We start from the raw sequence: 16,674 nt of genomic DNA on the forward strand, positions 1-16,674 counted from the left end.
CCTGCAACATGTCTTTGTGCAATAGTGAAACCGCGGCTTCTACACAATAGGTAATGGGCAGAGGGATCTAATATTAGACTCCCGGGGTGACGTCTGCCACGTTTAATCAAATTGCTTGTGACATGATGCAAAATATTACCAAATGATCCAATAATAGGGACTGTCCGGCTGGGACAACATGACTGCGTATCGTGGGTCCGAGACCAGAAAAGTAACAAAGGGTTGTCTAAGACCAAAGACCCCTTTAGGCACTTGGTCTAACTTTTTAATACTTATAAAGAAGAAAAAAATATAGGGCAATTGGTAAAAATCAGCGAACTGAAGGGAGCGAAGATCGGCTGATTTTTATAAGACTCGATCATTGCCCCGAGAAATCCTGGCCAGCGATCAAATGACAAATAATAACACGCCCGCTTGTCCTTGATCATATCTTCAAGCCCTTGTCGTGACCGCCAACTTTTGTTTTAGCGCTGTTTTCCTTAGCTATTACTTTTTTGTGCGCATATATTTCTTTTTTGTTTCGTTCTATACACACGAAAAAAATAAAAAAAAATTTTTTAATATATATATATATATATATATATATGTATACACACACACACACACACACACACACACATACATTACATATATATATATATATATATCTAATATATAAAGCTGAATGTGTGTGTGTGTGTGTGTATGTGTCCGGCATTGGCATCTGCAACGTCGCAGCTACAGCCACAAAATTTTGCACACTCACCCTTCTGGACCCCGAGAGCATCATAGGCTATGTTTTGAGGGGAAATTTTAACCACGCGCTTTACAGTTATTCATCAAAAAACCTGCCTCCATTAAAGTGAATTGAGCTGGGAGCCACAGTGCAGCCAGAACTTCAGAAGAATGTGCAGCCACGCCCTTATATGGAATGTTGGCGTGTCACAATGCAGCCAGGGAATGAGACAGACACAGACAGGGAAAGAGGCAGACACAGACAGGGTAAGAAACGGACATAGACAGGGTAAGAGACAGACACAAAGAAACAGACACAGACAAAGAGACAGACTGACAGGGAAAGAGACAGACAGGGAAATAGAGGGAAAGAGAGAGACAGGTTAAGAGACAGACACAGACAGGTAAAGAGACAGACACAGGGAAACAGAGGGAAAGAGACAGACAGGGAAAGAGAGGGAAAAAGACAGACAGGGAAAGTGACAGAGATAAATAGACAGGGAAAGAGATAGATAGACAGACAGGGAAAGAGATTGAGACAGTTAACAACAGTTATTAACCCGGGCGAAGCCGGGTAGTACAGCTAGTATATATATATATATATATATATATATATATATATATATATATACACACACACACACACAGTGGGTATGGAAAGTATTCAAACCCCTTTAAATTCTCACGCTTTGTTTCATCGCAGCCATTTGGTAAATTCAAAAAACTTCATTTTTTTTTCTCATTAAATAATGTGCACTCTGCCCCCATCCCCCATTGTGACAGAACAAAACAGAGATGTAGAAATTTTTGCAAATTTATTAAACAAGAACAACTGAAATATCACATGGTCATAAGTATTCAGCCCCTTTGCTCAGACACTCATATGTAAGTCACATGCTGTCCATTTCCTTGTGATCCTCCTTGAGATGGTTCTGCTCCTTCATTGGAGTCCAGCTGTGTGTAATTACACTGATAGGACCTGATTTGGAAAGGCGCACACCTGTCTATATAAGACCTCACAGCTCACAGTGCATGTCACACCAAATGAGAATCATGAGGTCAAAGGAACTGCCCAAGGAGCTCAGAGACAGAATTGTGGCAAGGCACAGATCTGGCCAAGGTTACAAAAGAATTTCTGCAGTACTCAAGGTTCCTAAAAGCACAGTGGCCTCCATAATCCTTAAATGGAGGAAGTTTGGGACCACCAGAACTCTTCCTAGACCTGGCCGTCCAGCCAAACTGAGCAATCGTGGGAGAAGAGCCTTGGTGAGAGAGGTAAAGAAGAACCCCAAGATCATGGATCATCATTCCCAATTAGACTCATGGTTGTATTAACTCAAAAGGGCGCTTCTACTCAATACTGAGCAAAGGGTTTGAAAACTTTTGACCAAGTGATACTTCAGCTTTTCTTGTTTAATAACTTTGCAAAAATTTCTACATTTCTGGGTGTTTTTTTCTGTCAAGATGGGGGATGGGGTGCAGAGTGTACATTAATGAGAAAAATTTAACTTTTTTGAATTTGCCAAATGGCTGCAATGAAACAGAGTGAAAAATTTAAAGGGGTGTGAATACTTTCCGCACCCACTGTATATATTTATTTTTTTATTTTTTTTTTTTTTTTTTTTTTTTTTTTTTAGCTTTTTGGAGTATGCTTAAAATATTAGCCCTACTCCAAAAATAAGTCCTAGTTACTGTTCAATTAGAAAGCTGTCCAAGGAGCTTTAAAAGTTAAAGAATACAGCAGGACGCTTCATCAAAGAAAGCAGAGAACATCCCCCCCAAAGCAAACAAAAAAACAATGCACTTACCAGACCCCAATCAAGTACAGTTGACAAGTGGTGAGGTGGATGGGCTCTCACACAGAGATTTGCGTCACTATCGGATCTCTCACCGTTCCAGTTGTATTGCACTGCAGCTTTCTCACACAGATCGGATACCAGTATCTCTCCGCGTGAGTGATACTGCTTCCAGGCACCAGGGGGAGCCAACCGCTGTAGAACGCATGGGGACCTGACAGCAACGCAGATCTGTATGTGAGAGCCCATTCACTTGCCAACTAATTATTTGGGGTTTGGTAAGTGCGTTTGTTTTAGGGGTGTCTGCTTAGCAGTATATAGCAAATAATACATTTAAGCAGGTAATTTATGATAAGACATGCCCTGAAAATAAGCTCTAGTGCATCTCTTGGAGTCAAATGTAAGACACTGTCTTATTTTCGTGGAAACATGTTATACATAAATATATCTAATATATAAAGCTGAGTGTATGTATGCATGTATGTGTGTATGTATGTATGTATGTATGTATGTATGCGTGTATATCCGCTAAATGAATCCGCACGGTCGTATTTACAATCACAAAATTTTGCACAGAAGCCTCATGTGACTCAGGGAACGTCATAGACTATGTTTCTTTTTCGCTCCTAATTGGGAGACCCAGACAATTGGGTGTATAGCTATTGCCTCCGGAGGCCACACAAAGTATTACACTTAAAAGTGTAAGGCCCCTCCCCTTCTGGCTATACACCCCCAGTGGGATCACTGGCTCACCAGTTTTGTGCTTTGTGCGAAGGAGGCAACACATCCACGCATAGCTCCACTGTTTAGTCAGCAGCAGCTGCTGACTATGTCGGATGGAAGAAAAGAGGGCCCATACGAGGGCCCCCAGCATGCTCCCTTCTCACCCCACTCTTGTCGGCGGTGTTTGTTAAGGTTGAGGTACCCATTGCGGGTACGGAGGCTGGAGCCCACATGCTGCTTCCTTCCCCATCCCTTTTTACAGGGCTCTGGGTGAAGTGGGATTCTATCGGTCTCCAGGCACTGAGGCCGTGCTCCATCCACAGCCCCTGGTATCTGCTGGACATGGAGCGGAGTATCTTCAGGGACATGGCCCTGCTACATGGACGTACTCTGTGTCCCTGTGGGGACCGCGCAGACACACGGCAGCACTGCTGGGTGTGTTAGTGCGCCAGGGACAGCGGCGCTGTCCGCACTAGTGCCATCGCACACCACAGCGTTGCTGGGTGTGTTAGTGTATTGGGTGACTACCGCGCTAACCGCCGCTGCCGTTTTTATTTAAGGCGCCGCTGGGATTTGTGGTGCGCCGGGGACTTCCGCGCCGGCCAGCACTGATATGCCGGCCGCGCTTATTAACTCGAGTCCCCGGCTTCTGGGCCTAGTCTCCCTTCGTTACCGCCCACAAGCTTGACAGTCAGGGTAGGGGCGTGACGCTGCATAGCACAGCAGCGCTGAGAGCTGGAGTATGTTTTGCATACTCCACCCCTCTCACTGTGTGCACTGTGAAACCGGATTCCCGCACTTTCTCAGGCACGCCCACGGCTTCCTTCTCTACACAGGACGCCGGCAGCCATTAGTGTCAGTTTCTGTACGATACAGAGACAAGTGTGGAAGACCCTGGCATTCTGATAGTCACACAATCGCTGCAACAGGCGTTAAGCAGCACCTGTGGTGCTAACCCCACTAGTGCAGAAGTGCACTTATAGATATGCTTGTACTATATACATTGCACTGTTTGGTCGCACGTTGTATATACCCTCCTGGATTGTGCGGAGGAGTTATCAGCATATTCTCTGTGTAAAACAAAGGTGCAGAACCACATGTTTTTCTATGCAGCCGGTACAGCAGGTACGGCTATACGGCCGGCAGGTTACATAGACCCCCATTGTATCCAACTCAGCCGGAGTCTCTGCTAATGGCCAGAGGATGAGGACGGTGTCTGCAGTATTTACTGACAGTTTTTCTGAGACTATGGCTATGATACTAGAAGCCTAGCAGTCCGGACATGTCTCTCACAACATGGGCACTGTTGAATCATTGATCCATGGCCCCCCTCAGTGTGAACAACTAACAACTCCAGGAATGTCACACGCATCCCAGAGTCACGGCTCTGCACAGACGTCTGTCCCAGACAGCCTAAGCGGGCTCACTATGAGCGGCCCTCGGTTTCATCAAGGTCCTAGCAGAAGGACTCTCTGTGTAATGAGGCGGAAGTAGCGGCTCAGGATTCTGATCCTGAGACCGCTCTCAATCTGGATACATCTAATGGTGACGCCATAGTGAATAATCTTATAGCGTCCATCAATAGAATGTTGGTTATTTCTCACCCAGCTCCTCCAGTGGAGGAGTCAGCTTCACGTATTTTTCTGGACCACTCTGCCTTCAGAGAGGCAGTCCAGGAACACCACACCTATCCAGATATGCGCTTCTCCAAACGGCTTAGGATACACGTTATCCCTGCCCCCTGACGTGGTCAAGGACTGGACCCAGTGTCCCAAGCGGCATCCTCCAATCTCCAGGCTTGTAGCTAGATCCATAGTTGCAGTGGGAGATGGAGCTGCACTTAAAGATGCCACTGACAGACAGATGGATCTCTGGTCTAAATCCATCTATGAGGCTGTCGGCGCACCGTTGGCTCCAGCATTCTCACCCTTGGGGCACTCCAAGCTATTTCAGCTTGTCTTACACAGATTGACACGGTTACACGTACATCTGTGCCGCAGGTGGCATCCTTAACCTCTCAAATGTCTGCATTTGTTTCTTACGCGATTCAGGTTGCCCTAGACTCTGCGAACCGTGCGGCAGTAGCCTCCGCTACTCCGTGTTTTTAAGCAGAGCCTGGTCTGCTCGTTAAGTGAATGGAAGGCAGATTCTGCTTCCAAAAAAGGGTGCTTAACCAGTCGCCTTTTTCTGCTGACCGACTGTTTGGTGAGCGTTTGGATGTAACCATTAAACAGTCCAGGGGTAAGGATTCATCCTTTCCTCAGCCCGGACACAACAAACCCCAACAGAGCAGGAGGCAGTCGGGGTTTCGGTCTTTTCGAGGCTCGGGCAGGTCCCATTTTTCCTCGTCCAATGTGGACTCAAAAGGATCAGAGGAGCTCAGATTCTTGGCGGGCTCAGTCACGCCCAAAAAAGAGACAGTCTGAAAACCCGCTTCCAAGGCGGCTTCCTCATGACTTGCGGCCTCCTCTCTCCGCATCCTCGGTCGGTAGCAGGCTCTCCCGCCTTGGCGATATTTAGCTGCCATAGGTCAATGACCGTTGGGTGTGAGACATTCTGTCTCACGGGTACAGGATAGAGCTCACTTCTCGTCCTCCAACTCGATTCTTCAGAACTTCTCCACCTCCCGGCCGAGCCGCTGCTCTTCTGCAAACAGGGTGCACTCTATAGGCAGAAAGAGTGATGACCCCCGTTCCTCTTCAGGAACAAGGTCACGGTTTTTACCCCAAATTATTTGCGGTGCCTATAAGAACGGGCCGTTCCGTCCCGTTCTGGATCTAAAACTGCTCAGCAAGCTCGTGGACACCAGGCGGTTCCGAATGGAATCCCTCCGCCATGTCATCGCCTCAATGTCCCAAGGAGATTTCCTAGCATCATTAGGCATCAAGGATGCTTATCCACACGTGCCGATTGATCCAGAGCACTAGCGTTTCTACGCTTCGTTATAGGAGACGAACACCTTCTGTTCGTAGCTCTACCTTCCGGCTAGCGACAGTCCCACTGGTCTTCGCCAAGGTCAGGGCAGCAGTAGTCACAGTCCTGCACTCTCAGGGTCACTCTGTGATCCCATATTTAGACGATCTACTTGTCAAGGCACTCTCTTAGGAAACATGCCGACACTGCCCGAACGTTGCGCTGGAGACTCTCTAGAGTTTTGGGTGGATCATCAACTTTTTAAAGTCAGATCCGACCCCGACCCTATCGCTAACATATCTAGGCATGGAGTTTCATACTCTCTCAGCGATAGTGAAGCTTCCGCTAGACAAACAGCATTCACTACGGGCCGCAATCTCTTCTTTAAGAACCAGTCGCACACATTAAGACGCCTCATGCACTTCCTACGTAAGATGGTAGCAATGGAGGCAGTTCTTTTCGCGCAGTTTCATCTGCGTCCACTACAATGTGACATTCTCCGCCAATGGGACGGGGAGTCGACCTCCCTCAACAGAGTCGTCTTTCTTTCTCAGGCGGCCAAGGAATCTCTACGGTGGTGGCTTCTTCCCACCTCATGGTCAAAAAGAAGGTCCTTCCTATCCCCATCCTGGGCGATAGTTACGACAGACGCGAGTCTATCAGGGTGGGGAGCAGTTTTTCTCCACCACAGCGCTCAGGGTACGTGGACTCAGCAAGAGTCCACCCTTCAGATCAATGTTCTTGAACACAGAGCAGTGTATCTTGCCCTACAAACCTTCCAACAGCAGCTGGAAAACAAGCAAATCCGACTTCAGTCGGACAACTCCACAGCGGTGGCATACATCAACCACCAAGGAAAAACGCGCAACCGGCAAGCCTTCCAGGAAGTCCGGCAGGTTCTGATGTGGGTGGAAGACACGGCATCCACCATATCCACAGTTCACATCCCAGATGTGGAAAACTAGGAAGCTGACTTCCTAAGTCGCCGGGGTGTGGCCGAAAGGGTATGGTCTCTTCACCCGGACGGGTTTCAGGAGATCTGGCGCCGCTGACAGAGGCCGGACGTCGATCTAATGGCGTCACGGCACAACAACAATGTGCCAGCTTCATAGCACGGTTTCACAATCATCGAGCTCTGGCGGCAGACGCCTTAGTTCAGCATTGGTCGCAGTTCCAGCTACCTTATGTGCCACCTCTGGCATTGTTGCCCAGAGTGCTGCGTTAGATCAGGACCGACTACGGCCGCGCCATCCTCGTCGCTACAGATTGGCCGAGGATGTTGTGGTTCCCGGTTCTGTGGTGCCTCACGGTAGGCTAACCGGGGGCACTACCAGACCAATCAGACTGGCTGTCTCAAGAGCCATTCTTCCATTTGAATTCTACGGCCCTCAACCTGATGGTGTGGCTTTGAGTCCTGGAACCTAGTGTCGTCAGGATTACCTCAGGACGTGGTTGCCACCATGAGACAGGCTAGCATACCAACGTCCGCCAAGATTGACCACAGGACGTGGAAGATATTCTTATCTCGGTGCTCGGCGCAGGGTGTTTCTCCCTGGCCGGTTGCATCGTCTATGTTTCCTTCCTTCCTGCAATCTAGGTTGGAAAAAGGGTTGTCGCTCAGTTCCCTTTAGGGACAAGTCTCAGCGCTATCTGTATTTTTTCAGAAACGACTTCCTCAGGTACGCACGTTCCTACGGGGAGTTTGTCTTCTCAGCACTCCGTACAGGCGGCCGTTAGAGCCCTGGGATCTGAACAAAGTTCTAATTGCTCCCCAGATGCCGCCTTTCGAGCCTTTGAAAGAGGTCTCCCTTCCCGCTTTTCTCGGGAAGTGGCCTTCTAGTAACGGTCTCGTCTCTTAGGAGAGTTTCCGAGCTAGCAACGCTCTCATACAAATCTCCCTTCCTGGTCCTTCACCAGGACAGGGTAGTTCTGCGTCCGATTCCGGAATTTCTCCCTAAGGTGGTATCCCACTTTCAAGGTTCTACTTCCCGCATGGCGCTCCTGCGCCACCCGGATGCACTCTTTGTCCTTGTCGCTGGTCGGCGTAAACAGTCGCAAGCTTCTGAATCCACCCTGGCTCGGGGGATCGAGGAACCAATTCTTGAAACCTACAGTTCTACTGGGCTTCTGGTTCTCTCAAGGCTGAAGGCCCATTCTACCAGAGCCGTGGGTGCATCCTGGGCATTACGGCACCAGGCTACGGCTCAGCAGGTGTGTCAGGCACCTACCTGATTGAGTCTGCATACTTTTACCAAGCATTTTCAGGTGCATACCTACGCTTCGGCAGACGCCAGCCTAGGTAGATAAGTCCTTCAGGCGGCGATTGCCCACCTGTAGGAAAGGGCTGTTTGACGGCCCTATCACGAGGTATTCTTTTACCCACCCAGGGACTGCTTTTGGACGTCCCAATTGTCTGGGTCTCCCAATTAGGAGCGAAAAAGAAGAAGGGAATTTTGTTTACTTACCGTAAATTCCTTTTCTTCTAGCTCCAATTGGGAGACCCAGCACCCGCCCTGTTTTCTCGGGGTTTTTCTGTTTTTTCGGGTACACATGTTGTTCATGTGGTATAGTTCAGTTCTCCGATGTTTCCTCGGATTGAATTGGTCTTTAAACCAGTTATTGGCTTTCCTCCTTCTTGCTTTGGCACTAAAACTGGTGAGCCAGTGATCCCACTGGGGGTGTATAGCCAGAAGGGGAGGGGCCTTACACTTTTAAGTGTAATACTTTGTGTGGCCTCCGGAGGCAATAGCTATACACCCAATTGTCTGGGTCTCCCAATTGGAGCTAGAAGAAAAGGAATTTACGGTAAGTAAACAAAATTCCCTTCTTTGACAGAAAAATGTAACCCCGCGCTTTACAGTTACTCTCCAAAAAACCTGCCTCCATTAAAGTCAATGGAGATAAGACCTATAGCTTATTAATAGCAGCTGTGATTGGTTGCTATAGGAATAAAATAAATTGTTAGTCTAAGAAGCTTATGTGTGAGGTAATAAGATGTCGGTGGAGAGACGTATAGAGGCAGAGAGAGAGACTGACATAAGCACAGACAGAGTAAGAGGCAAACAGGGAAAGAGACAGACAGAGAGAGAGACTAAAGCGGGCTTTACACACTACAATATATCTTACAATGTGTCAGCGGGGTCACGTCGTGACGCACATCCGGCATCGTTAGTGATACTGTTGCGTGCAAAACCTACGTGCGATTGCGATTCAACGAAAAAACGTTCATCGCATGCACGTCGTCCAAAAGCTAAAAATTGTACGTCGGGTTGTTCAATGTTCCCGAGGCAGCACACATCGCAGTGTGTGACACCCCGGGAACATTAAACTGATCTTACCTGCGTCCCGTGGCTCCCGCCGGCAATGTGGAAGGAAGAAGGTGGGCGGGATGTTTACGTCCCGATCATCTCCGCCCCTTCGCTTCTATTGGCCGGCTGCCGCGTGACGTCGCTGTGACGCCGAACGTCCCTCCCACTCCAGGAAGTGGATGTTCGCCGCCCACATCGAGGTTGTATGGAAGGGTAAGTACGTGTGACGGGAAATAATCGTTTGTGCGACACGGTCAACAAATTGAACGTGCCGCACATACGATGGGGGGCGGGTACGATCGCATACGATATCGTATGCATAATTGTACCGTGTAAAGCTGGCTAAAGGCAGACAGACAGGGAAAGAGATAGACAAGGAACGAGACAGAGAGAGTGGGGGAAAGAGACAGAAGGGGAAAGAGACAGACAGACACAGAGATAGAGAGAGACAGAGAGACACAGAGACTTATACAGAGACAGACAGAGAGATAGACACAGACACACATGGATAGAGACAGACACAGACAGAGAAGGAAAGAGACAAACAGAGAGACAGACACACAGAGACAGACAGACAGGGAAAGAGACAGAACCACACACAAAGACACACAGAGACAGAAACACAGACATAAAGAGATAGACAGACAGACTGGGAGAGAGACAAAGAGACAGTTACTATCCCGGGCAACGCCAGGTACTACAGCTAGTATATATATATATTTCTCAACATATACCAGAACGTTTATTTAAAGGGACAATCACTTTTACAATATTCCTTTTTAGTTTAGAGGGAAAGTCTCCTTTTAGTCAAACGAGATGTCCACTTTTTCTTTCACAAATGGCGCCACCCCATTCATCTGTCCGGTGTCCATTGCAGGGTTGAAAAAAAAAATCTGTTTGCAAATTTTTCTATTTGGCTTTTGGACCATTCTGGCAAAACAAGTAAAGCATTGGGTGACCCTAATCATCCCATAGAAATCTATGGGATTATTTCTGACATCAGTTACCCTTTCCAGTTTTTATACCACATCGGAGGAAAAAAAAGCGATCAATGACCTTATGACTACAAACAAAGAGGAGACTAATTATGCAGTGCACAGCTCATTACAATGGCATGCTCATGGGTTTCACAATCTGCCAAGTCTGGTCATCGGCTTTCCTGAGCCAAAAGTAACAGGTTCACACCCTGAAACCATAGGCCACGTAAACAGATTTGTGGTCAATCCATAATCTCAATGATATGTATCTATTTTTATTACCATCTTACGCGCAACAAATGAAACCCTACCTTAAAATCTGTTTGGTTCTCGTACGCCGAAGTCGAAATGGATTGTCCACAAGGTGGCTGGAAATTTAGCGGTTTTAGAAATTTGGAGCCTATAGGTGGCCTTACATGTTGGCAGAACACTCAAACGGGGGAAGGGGGGGGGGGGGGGGAGTATCAAGCAACCGCTAATTTCCCCTACGATCAAAATGATCGGGGGTCTGAATTTTAAGTTACTCATCAGATGCTTGGTTGACCCTTTAAAATTATCGAAACTTGCCCATTTCCCCAGAAATTCCGTCCACCCAAAAAGTCTCCATGCACATTCGATTAAAGGGGATCTCTCTGCACAAAATGACTGATCAAACCACTTGGTGTACCCAAGTAATTTAACACCCCTTCTCATCTATTTGTCTTTCATCTATGGCCACCCTCCTTTGGCTCCAGTAAAGCCAGATCTGTCAAACAAGGGTAAGGAGGGGCAGAAATATAGTTTGGACCATACTATATCCGTGCTTGGTTTGAACAGTTATTTTGTGCTAAAAGAGTCCCTTTAATCTAATGTGTATGGAGACTTTTTGAAGGCTGTTCGCCCCAACATCCATACACATGTACACTCAACTTGCCTGAGTATGCATGTGGAATGAGTAAAAGGGAATAAGCCCGTCAAATACTTCTAGTGAGACTCTTGTCAGCTCAGAATGACTGTTCAAACCAAGCACACGAGTTTGATGGACCCTTGTTGTGGCCAAACAGTTCAGTACACCTTCCCACCTTCTTGTTTTTCAATTTCGCCGTTGCCTTGCTCTATATAGCCAAAGCTGTCAATCAAAATAGAGGAGGGGGCAGAGATAAGAAGAAAACAAGTAGCGGGGAAGGTGTAACTAAATGTTTAGCCACTAGGTGCCTCTGCTTTCTTTGAACAGTCATTCTGTGCTGACAGACTCTCTTTAATCTCCATTAAGAACAAAGGATCAAGCATGTTGAAATCCAACATGCCTGATCATTTCCCACCCTATGACATCTGCTGTGACGGGAAAGGAAAACAAGTAGGGAAGTACGGGGGGTAGGTGTACCTAAATGTTTAGCCATACCAAGGGTGCACCAAGTTCCTCTGCTTGGTTTGAACAGTCATTCTGTGCTGACAAACTCACTTTAATCTCCAGTAAGAACAAAGGATCAAGCATGTTGAAATCCAACATGCCTGATCATTTCCCACCCTATGACATCTGCTGTGACGGGAAAGGAAAACAAGTTGGAAAGTACGGGAGTAGGTGTACCTAAATGTTTAGCCATACCAAGGGTGCACAAAGTTCCTCTGCTTGGTTTGAACAGTCATTCTGTGCTGACAAACTCGCTTTAATCTACAGTAAGAACAAAGGATCAAGCATGTTGAAATCCAATTTGCCTGATCATTTCCCACCCTATGACATTTGCCGGGACGGGATGTTGGGACATGTCGGAAATCAACATTTGTGTTTTTTTAGGAAGGACAATTCTAGAAACCAAAGCCCGGCAGTCTATATGTAATCAATGCTAATCATGTTGCCTTCTCTGTTCCAGACATTACTACAAGTCCGGGATTCTGGAGCGAGTGGATGGAAGGTTGACTTACAAATTTGGGAAGAAAGCCTACGGATGGAGGGAGGACTCGCCCAAACAACTGACTTAGAGCTACGTAGACTTTGTATGATAAACTGTCTTGAAGACATCTAGGGAGCTTACCGGCTCATAAAGCGAGGATCTCATCCTACAAATCTATCGACCATGGACGATCCAGATATTTTTTGGCATTGTACAACTTTTTTTTTTAATGATATGAAGAACATTTCTTCGCATGGGTTTTACCAGAACTTGTACATTATGGTATTGAAAGACCTGTGGATACGTCAGTAATGGGAAGGGCCCACGTGATGTTCGGCGAGTGGGTCAGGGCATGATGGCGGACATGACTGGTGCTTCTGACAACCAAAAACCTGAAGAAACAATCCTCCTCACTCATAAGAGGTAACGGGAGGATCTCCAATCTCAGGACACGAAGGCTAACGGTTGGAGGAACATCGTCTACGCACCCTCAAAATACAATAGAAACTCGTCAAGAGCCGCCGGCTGTTGGGGAATGATGAGTACTTTTCCCACTGCTCTAATGGGACCAGTAGGATTGTAGTATCCATGTGCCTTCATTGAGGATGGTGTCTCGGCTCTATCATTCGGGATCCTTCTGTTCACCTGAGGCTTTAAAAGGTTATTTTGCAGGTTCAACTTTTTCGTCAGCAGGCTTGGACGGTAAAAGGTGGTTGTGTGAATGCAGGCAAATGCTACATCGGGCATATTTTGGACCAGACAACTATGACTACGCCGTATTGGTCAAACATGGTTGAGAAAAGCACTTACGCATCAAGATCATCATGAAAAAGGTTTTCCGATCGGCCAACGAATGACCAAAATGCTTCTGGTGAAATTTAATTTTTGGGCTACACAATCATTGTTCTTGGCAGCACGTCGTCTCTTCTAAACTGCCGAGAACAATGGCCGTCCGTGCGTATTACAGATTATACAGCATGGATCTGAAGCCGGGTCGGTCCTCGTAACCAAGGAGCTGAACGGCGGTCATTTCGGCCGTGTACACAGACCCTTAGCTCTAAGGCTGCCCCTGGTCTTGGTTTACATAGCTGCGGCAGTGACGTTACGAGTACAGCCCATGATCACTGCAACCAATTACTGCCCTCAGCAGGCTTGCGCTGGCTACCTTGGCATGTGATTGCCTGCAGTGGTCGGTCCTAGTAAACAAGCAGCTGTTCGGCGTTCATTTTGGCTGTGAATGCGGACCCTTAGATCCAAGGCTGCCCCCTGGTCTTGGTTTACATAGCTGCAGCAGGAGCAGTGATGTCATGAGTACAGCCCAGTATTCAGCAGTCTTGCACTGTCTAGCTTAGCATGTGATTGACTGCAGTGGTCATGTGATGTAGTGATGACATCACCGAGCTGCAACAAAGACCAGGGGACAAAGAGGCAGCAGGGTGTGAGGAATGAAAGTGATGCTCTTATTTATACACAGAGCAAGTCTGTCCACATAAACCTGGAAAAGCCCTTTTAAATAATGACGGTGCCGAAGTTGTAAACTTATGTAAATTAGCTCTGTACATTAGATATGGAAACCATAAGGGGCATTCTTTTTTTTTACCTAAATACATGTAGTTTTAGCATCTTTTCCAATAATGTTTTATTAAAAATTTTGGACCGTTTGTCTTTTGCTTTTATGTATCACAGCATGCGGCCTCCTGGGGTTCTCGGGTTAGATAACATCTCCTGAGACACTTTCATGGTCCCTCGTGAAGGCCTCTTGATGATGTTGCCAGACCAATCTATGGACGACAAAAGCAGGACCCATCGCAGAACAGACCTCCACTCCAGTCCCACTTTGCACCAGTATAACCTTTAAGAGCGGTGGCGTGAAGTCAATGGACGTCCGGCTCGTAGCCCAATGTCCAAGCCCAAGCCCAAGCCAGATGACCTCTGATGGTTTGTGTAGAACCTTAGGTTTGGCATTCAAGGTCTACTATAACTGCTCCCATTCTTCTCTGATGAGACCACATGGGCAACACCATGAAGAGTCTGTGTCACACCGGCCCTATTCCCGGGATTATAATGTACGGTAGCCGGACCCTCTAGTCTTCACTCCATGTGCACCAACAGTTTAGCATTAAATTGATTCGGTGGTGGAACCAGTGTGCAGCCATTTCTTCAGTGTCTTGGGAGGCTTTTTTCAACACAACCCCAGGTCACATGTTGCTGGCACGTAACCTACGTGGCCTAAACACACAACCATGGTCTGCAGCATCTCCGGGCTTGTCTCCCATGGAGAACATCCGGGACGTGGTTGGTCAGAAATTGCACAGGGATCTTGCCGATTTGCTTCAACGCAGAAGAACATTCCATTAGGGTTGTCCATTATTGGACAACTCCAGCTTAGTCAATTCAGGAGGGGGGGAATTTCCATATCAGTAACATCTTCATAATTCCACCACTTTCCCTTCTCACTGTTGCAATGCAAAGGATGTGCAGTGTACGGTCGTCGTTTCTTCAGCGGTCTTCTCCTTCGTTGCAGTACCATCTCCGCATAACCCTCTGATCAGACAAGGGCGATATCTTCTGACTCCCTAAAACTCCTCTTTATACAATGTTCCGGCCTCTCAACCAGACTGAGTAGCGGATAATAAGGTCCAATTACAGTCTGGGACTTCCAAAACCTTTTTAGCAATACTCTTATGAGTCCACACTCCGATCGGGAGGACTTATATTCTGCCCCCATTGGGTTGACTGCGCACATCACCTATTTATTCTTTATTTTTCACTGTGTACTGACTACACCAAGGATTGCTCGGTAGTTCCCCCTCCCCTCTGACCTCGACACGGCATGATTGGTAATAGATCTTTCAGTGCACAGGATCATGTGCTGCCGAGAACAATGATTATTTTTCCAGCACAAAAAGAAATTTCCCCTTCTGAATGAGGGTTTTGCTCTTTCATCGACAACCTATTCACACCGCAAAATTATCGGGAAACGTTAACGCTCGTTCGCGATAATCTTGCAGTGTAAATGCAGCTTTCGGCTCCTCATCTCCAACAGTCTGGTTGCAGGACACGTCTGGATGGTTGGCAAGAAAAGACAGGTCACCCCAAAACTCATCAACACAGACATTAGCCTCCTACAGTAAAGGCCCAGTCACACGCAACGACGTATCTAACGATATATCGCCGGGGTCACGGAGTCCGTGACGCACATCCGGCATAGTTAGCGACGTCTTTGCGTGTGACACCAACGAGCGACCGTTAACTGTGGAAAATACTCATCAAATCGTCCATCGTTCACACGTCGTTCATTTCCAAAAAATCGTTGATTGTTGAGGACACAGGTTGTTCGTCGTTCCCGAGGCAGCACACATCGCTACGTGTGACACCTCGGGAACGACGAACTACAGCTCACCTGCGGCCGCCGCCAATGGGGAAGGAAGGAGGTGGGCGGGATGTTACGGCCGCTCATTTCCGCCCCTCCGCTTCTATTGGATGTCCGTTTAGCGACGCCACATGGACCGCCCCCTTAGAAAGGAGGTGGTTCGCCAGCCACAACGACATCGCTAGGCAGGTAAGTCCGTGTGACGGCTCCGAACGATATTGTGCGCCACGGGCAGCGATTTGCCAGTGACGCACAAACGACGGGGGCGGGTACGCTCGCTAGCGATATCGCTGTATGTGATGAGGCCTTTAGAAGTGTAGGTGGTCACATAACACAACCTTGTGAAATAAGATATCTTCTAGTACAAACTACAGTGTTCAACTCTGCTACACCAGCACAGCTGCAGTTTACCAGCCAGTGTCACACGGAGCTTTGCACAAACTTCGCCGTCTGTCATCGCGATGTCGGTCTCTGTTCAGATTGCAGATTCTGACACTACGCCCGCTGGTTTGTCTGCTGTCTAGGAACAACACCGGCAGACTCTGGCATCAACCTGCTGATTAATGGGCAGGCTAGCAAGAGTTAATCTCTGCTGGTCTGTATGCTCCTCTAATCACATGTTGTGGGGAGATCTATCACATCTGCTCCCCTCCTATTTATGCTGGTTGAATCCTTCCCCTCCTGCCAGCTATAGCTTATTCTATGTTGGTCTGTGAGGTGTGCTGTCTCAGACTTATTGCTTATTTGTTTCGTGCAGTTGTGGAGTTCACCCCTTTTGTCTTATCCTGTCTGTGTGTGCTGAGTAACAGAGTTTGGTTTTTCCCTTGGGGTTTGATCACACTCCTGTCCCGTCCCTCTCTGGGGGAGGGGGAATCAGATCAGGTGCAGGGCTAGGAACAAGACTTAGTCAGCTCCACCTTCAAGAGTATCCTTGTATTAGGGATAGTATAGGCCCCCCCCTAGCTTGAGGGTCAGATTAAGAGCTCTGGTTCCGTGCCA

The 16,674-nt window shown here is 47.6% G+C and overlaps 1 protein-coding gene across 1 annotated transcript in view; it reads left to right on the forward strand.

Annotated features, from left to right (window-relative positions):
- LOC142256342 (uncharacterized) overlaps positions 1-13,963 on the forward strand; it is a 47,453-nt gene extending 33,490 nt beyond the window's left edge. Inside the window, exon 6 of the mRNA XM_075327974.1 lies at positions 12,282-13,963. Within this exon, the coding sequence (XP_075184089.1) occupies positions 12,282-12,390 (109 nt within the window). The 3' untranslated portion in view covers positions 12,391-13,963. The remainder of the gene's footprint in view (positions 1-12,281) is intronic.
- Positions 13,964-16,674: the final 2,711 nt, after the last annotated feature.

Source organism: Anomaloglossus baeobatrachus, chromosome 11 (assembly GCF_048569485.1).
Source record: "Anomaloglossus baeobatrachus isolate aAnoBae1 chromosome 11, aAnoBae1.hap1, whole genome shotgun sequence".
Taxonomy (NCBI): domain Eukaryota; kingdom Metazoa; phylum Chordata; class Amphibia; order Anura; family Aromobatidae; genus Anomaloglossus; species Anomaloglossus baeobatrachus.